Here is a 6,000-nt window from a genome sequence, read left to right as displayed (position 1 = left end):
ATTTTTCTTGTTCTCTCACTTTCTGGGAGGCATCCATCTCAAAAATAGCCTGTGCCTTAAAGAACACCAGAAATGATAGTATTTTAAAAGGGGAATGGAGCATGAATAAGACGAGACTTACCGTGGCTGTATTCCAGTGAAGGCCACGATGCCATAAATTGAGAGGCATCACTTCCCAGTTCTTCCATTATGCTTTTATTTATACTGTCCCACTGCGGTCACCAGGGAACAGTTCTGCTGTGAGGTAAAGAAGAAAAACGACCCCGTGTTGTGCTGAAGACGTACCCTGTGTCTGGTGTCTCTTTGCAGCTGTGTGTAAGCTACCTTGTCAACATGGAGGGAAATGCGTAGCTCCAAACGTGTGCCGGTGTCGGCTGCCGTACTCCGGTCTGCAGTGCACAAAGAAAAGGAAGGAATGAAGCAGCTCCAGCAGAAATAAGCTACGTTTTCTTCGTGTGGCTCTTCATACAGAGATTAAGCCTGCAGCAGTGGGGAACGTGGTAACTAATTGATTTCAGATAGTCTAGTAAGTAAATGCTTTTCTGTATGGAAGAAAATTACGACTGATTGTAACAAAGCTTTAGAAGTATCCAAATGTGTGTAATGTGTGGCACATGTTTTCTTCTTGTTTTTTCTTTGTAAGCAGAACTATTATGCCTTGGTTGATACACCTGGCCTTGAAATAAAATTTACTCTTCAAATAAAGTACTCTAAGAATAGATCTATGCTCCTCTTTTCATTTTTCCGCCCTTTGACTAAAATTACTGTGTTATAGGAATGATGTCTCTTTTAAAAAGCACGTGAAACAAAATGTCTTTAATTCGGATCACATCTAATTTACGTTCGATAAGATTATGCAGTTGCAAGAGTAAACTTGCAGAGTTTGCATCTTTCTGGAACATCGGCAAACTGCAAAGCATCTTATTAAAATCCTGGCTCTCACTTTATGCTTTCTGCCCCTCTCCTCAGTCAGATTTAGATCTTGATCAGTATTAAAAAAACCAAAATGCAGTACTTTTTCACTGTTCCTTTTTAAAAGCTTAATCCATACTGATACTCTAAAAGAGCTCTTACCTTGACTACTTCTACAGTCATATTATCTGATCATCTCTCAACTTCCAATTATTTCTTTTCCTTATCCCCATATGATAGGGAAATGTGTTTATCTCCCTTCTGGAGATGTAGCCGTTGATGATTCATTCCTGTTCAAGATTGTGTTGTTACAGCAGCAACATAATGGGAGGCCACTGACTGGCAGCGGGGAGGAGCCGTGTCCGTCATAAATCACCGGTGTGGAGGAGGCTGAGACTTCTCTTCTGCATGTATCCCAGTCTGGCCTCATTTGGGCTTTTCAGAAGGGGCTGCAGATTGGACTGAGACTCCTACGTTCATTGTTGTGTGTCCCATCTGTGCTGTTTCTGGCAGGCTGCGCTTGAGGGAGGTTTTGCCAAAACATGCAGGTTGAATCAGTCAGCTTTCTGGATGCTGCCCAAATCAATTTATAATTTTTTTTTTTTGAGAGAGTTAGATTGATTTGCATTGTTTTTTGGTGAAGCTGGTGGGAGAATTTTAGCTCTGCGTTATTTTAATCCATTACCCATGCATTATTTTAACCAATTTGAAAGAATGATGTTGTGTCTGTGTGATAGCTCCCTTACCAGAACACGTCCGGTGCTCAGTGGTTTGAGCATGGTGCTGACAACAATGACAACACCAAGGTTGCGGGTTCAATTCCCATCCGGTCCCCATGTGTTGCCTGGTCTAGTCTAGAGGTGGCGTCCCTGCCCGTGACAGGGAGGTTGGATTAACTGATCTCTAAGGTCCCTTCCAGCCTAGGCCAGTCTATGATTCTGTGTAGCTTTCACGGGCAGAGTGACCTTAAGTGGACGAGTTTCTCCAGGGATTACAAGCCACCGAGCATTGACAAGAACGTAAACGGGATTAGCGATGTTCTCAGAAAGAGAGAACCCAAGCACACAGAGGGCAAATGAAAGACACTTCATGAGACTCTTGATTTCTCTTACGAGCAGGTGCTTTGTGGTTGAGGCTTCCTCTGCCCGTGCTTTGGAGGCCATTGCATGTGGTTCAGATGAAACCTCCTGTGGACGTGCGTTGTGCAGGTTTCGTTGCCGCACAGGGGACAGAGAAAGAGGAGCGTGGGTTTTGTGCTGCTTTTGCTGTGATACACTGGGTATTTCAGACACGCTGGTCAAAAATGTGGTTTTCATGCGTGGAAAAAGATGATTTCATGAGCAGTTCTAGACTAGGCTTTATGGTGGTAAAAGTTCTGTGTCCGTGTCACAGGTCACCGCAATAATCGTGCGGTAACTCCTGAATTTGGAAATGAATACCTTAGATAAATACTTTAGAATACCTTGCAGGCAATCAAATGGAAAAAAACTAACTGCATCGGACCCAAGATTTCAAAGTAAATGAGTAGAAATACGTAAAAGCAAAGAGGTGTAATATCTCAGTATTATTCCTGCAAAGAATGACCTCTAATAAAGGCGAAAGTGCCAGTAATGGCGATTAGAAGGCAAATGAGATATTAGCATCCTTAGAAGCATCAGATCAGGAGCAGTCAGTGAGAGCGAGCTGTACCTGGTCTTTCTGAGCTAATTTAAATAGTTTAGAAATGATTAAGTAAGCAGCAGTTTGACGGCACACGGAACGCGAGGGCGCATTTTAGAAATACTGCTTGAATGTAGCACCATCTGCTGGCCACAGGGTTTTCCGTTGGGGGTTTTGTCTTTAAATCGCCACAATACTTTAAGCGAGTTGAAAAGTTAATTTTCTAGTAGTTAATTTAAAGTCGAACAATCTCAAAATGTATTATTAATGGTAGTTCAGGTCCCCAAATTATTTATATCCACAGTTCCACATACATTTACTAAAAGAGCTGTCAGTGTTCCTTTTGTTTGTTTCCCACTCACTGGAGGAGTGAACATACTACTTACAGCACGTAGGTTTTGGTGTCTTCCTGTGAAAAGCTAGTTATGCTTGCAGCTCAAAGGTCAAGAAAAGCTACACGGAACAGCTTACTTCCCTGATTTATTAGAGCTTACCGTAATACCTTATACAGATGCTCTGTTTTTCACTAAAAACAACTGGAAAAATCGTAGGGGTAGCGCATTGGTTGTGGTTTTGATATCCTTTAGAGTGTGTGTGATGAGGTGAGAAGGGTTTCTTCTGTTGAATTTACTTATATGCACATTTAACCATTTGTATTTTTGACTGTGCGTGGTTGTAGCCAGAATGGAGTTCTGTGTTTTTATCTGTAAAATATCCTTTATTGGCTAAAGTGAAAAAGTTGAGGAAAATGACCTGATGTTGCCATGCGATACCTTTATGCAAGAGAAACAGCATAAATATCTTTGGTCATTAGTAACACTTTCTAACCTCTGCATTTGGTTCTGTGTATGTACGCAGGTGTTACCTTTTATTGAGAATTTAGACTGGATTTTTCCCATTTGGGCTATAGCTTATTTGTCAAGTAGCTTAAGCTTTGATACTGATTTACTGTAGGGTTTGTACTGATTCTTCTTCACGGATTTGCTTTTGGTAGATGGAACGCCAACTCACTTTTTATTCTCAGCAATGAGAATATATAATAACTTTTGTGAAAAAGAAAGAGCTTTTCACATGTTTTTTCTTAAATCCCAGCTAACATGGATACAAATGTAGGAAGCTGAGTCCTTGCTAAGATCTGTGGTGTCTTCTGTTTTGTGAGTCCTTCCTTCAGAAACCATTCATTGTGCTGCATTTTAAAGATCTTTTCCAGGTGACGGGCAAAAGTTAGTCTGCACTTGGGAGGATTTCTGCAGGCCTGCAGAGCCACTTTAGCACAGCCAGATGATAAATGGATGATGCACACAGGTACCTTCCAGCCCTGTGCAGTGTTTGAAGAAATCAGGCAAGAAATCAGTGAAGATACCCGTGTCCTGTCTGATGTGCCAAGAATCATTCTAAGACCTTCAGGCTGGCACAAGTTGCCTGTTGTTCCATCAGAGTGGAACTCCTGCAGTTTGCACTATTCTCCCTTAACTCTTCTGCGCCTAATTTCATATTTCATTATGCAATTTCAGAACAATTTTGTTAACCTGTGTATACAAGCTCTGTCTGCTTCTGCCTCTTGTAAACCCAAGCAATTTTACTGCATTTTTGCAACGTACTTCCAAACTACCGTGAATTCTGTTTCATGCCAGGGGATGTTTAGATTGGAAATTAGGAAAAATTTCTTCCCCCGAAAGGTTGTTAAGCACTGGAACAGGCTGCCCAGGGTAGTCGTGGAGCCACCATCCCTGGAAGTATTTAAAAGCTGTGTAGATGTGGTGCTCAGGGCCGTGGGTTAGTGCTGGCCTTAGCAGCGCTGGGTTAATGGTTGGACTTAATGATCTTAAAGGCCTTTTCCAACCTAAACAATTCGGTGATTTGATGCGTATGACTGACAAACTAGTCACTAAATAGTTTGAACTAATCACAGAATTCCTTGGCAGTTTTGAAGTATCTGCCTTCGTGCACATACTAGTAATTTTTCTGTATTGCTTGTTGGAAAACAGTGTAGCTTAGCACTGAGCACTCGTAACTACTGTAACAAAACTGGAGGTGCTTTTGTTTGCACGGCTTGCATTTGGAAAATGGAAAAGAAGTCACTTCTGCCTTTAGAACCACTGAAAATAAATGGGAAATACTAAAAGTTAGGATTAACCCCCCCATTTCAGCCTGAAATCCTAGAAAGGGCCATACATTGATTCAGTTTTCCTTAACAAAGTGCTCCTGGCAGGTGTTACCTCTCTTTAACACACCCCCTCCCTAACTGACGGGTGGAAAGGGGGTTATTACAATACACGATGAAGCAATGTCAGTGTGTTGGCATCATAAACCCACTTTCAGCACTTTGTATATTCAAAGCAGCATCCTGAGGCATCAGTCCCACCAGCTAGTCAGGTTTTGTTCATCAGTTGTGGAAAGGAAACGGTTCAAGGCGAGTTGGTTTTAGATAAAAGAACAGTTCCCAGAAGATCAGGCAATCAGCCACTTGGATGCCTGAGTGAAAGAAAATACGGAAATACTGGAACTTAAAGTGCAAGTGGGAAAACAAAACCATGTTTTTACGTGCACCAGTCAGGCACTTGGAAATCCATCAGGTATCACTCTGGAATGACACTGAGCTCTCAGAATGCCAGCTTATTTTGCAAAATGACTTAAGAGGACTATCAAAAGGTGAGGAGAGATCAAGGCAGAGCTGCCAAGAGCTACAGTTCGGCAATCGGCATCCCACGCTGGCAGTAAATGGCAAAATGAGCTCTATCTTCTTCCCATTCAGAGTTAGTGTATGTAAACTGAATGTTGCTCAGGACAAGAAGTCATGATGTTTATTTTGGGTTTTAAAAAATCAAAACAGTACTATGGCTTCAAGGGACGTTTGTATCTATCACCAGAGCCCAGCTGGTTGCAACAGGAACTGAAATGTCTTTTGCAGTCCTAGGGCAAGAAGATGGTAGTCCTCTATGAAACTGCAGAAAAACCTGGAATTTTATTTGTTCAAAAACTGTCTGGCAGCTGGTAGGTGCTAAAGTTCATTGGAGCTGGAAAAAACGATGATGTTTTTACAAATACCTTCTGGTTTGGTGTGTATGGATGACACGATGTACAGCAAATTCCCCTTCTATTAGTTCCTATTTTAAGATTGAGCCTGGCATTGTCAGATTTCTCTAAAGAGACTCAGGGGCAAATTTTCCTCCTATTCCTGAATGCCATCTCAAACCAGGGGCACAAACGTCTCACAGACAACAGAAATCATTCAGCAGGTGGGTGCTCGACGCCATGAGTGTAAGTAACGAAATCAAAACAGAAGAGCTGGTACCTGGCTCCTGGGTGCAAAGGCTTCCCGTGGCTAAATCACAATTATTCTGTGTCTGATTGACCGTTAACGAGCGGCCTTGCCTCCCTTGGTAGCAGCTGAGCCTTGGTTTAGGTTCCCTCTCCTTCACCCCTACT

General features: G+C 42.1%; 1 protein-coding gene across 1 annotated transcript in view; it reads left to right on the top strand.

Moving 5' to 3' along the window:
* Positions 1-419, top strand: part of LOC104271764 (von Willebrand factor D and EGF domain-containing protein-like) — an 8,060-nt gene extending 7,641 nt beyond the window's left edge. The window contains exon 5 of the mRNA XM_009866545.1: positions 310-419. Coding sequence (XP_009864847.1) covers positions 310-419 — 110 coding nt within the window. The remainder of the gene's footprint in view (positions 1-309) is intronic.
* Positions 420-6,000: the final 5,581 nt, after the last annotated feature.

This window comes from Apaloderma vittatum, unplaced genomic scaffold (genome assembly GCF_000703405.1).
Source record: "Apaloderma vittatum isolate BGI_N311 unplaced genomic scaffold, ASM70340v1 scaffold4743, whole genome shotgun sequence".
Lineage (NCBI taxonomy): Eukaryota > Metazoa > Chordata > Aves > Trogoniformes > Trogonidae > Apaloderma > Apaloderma vittatum.
This window is presented reverse-complemented; position numbering and strand designations above follow the sequence as displayed.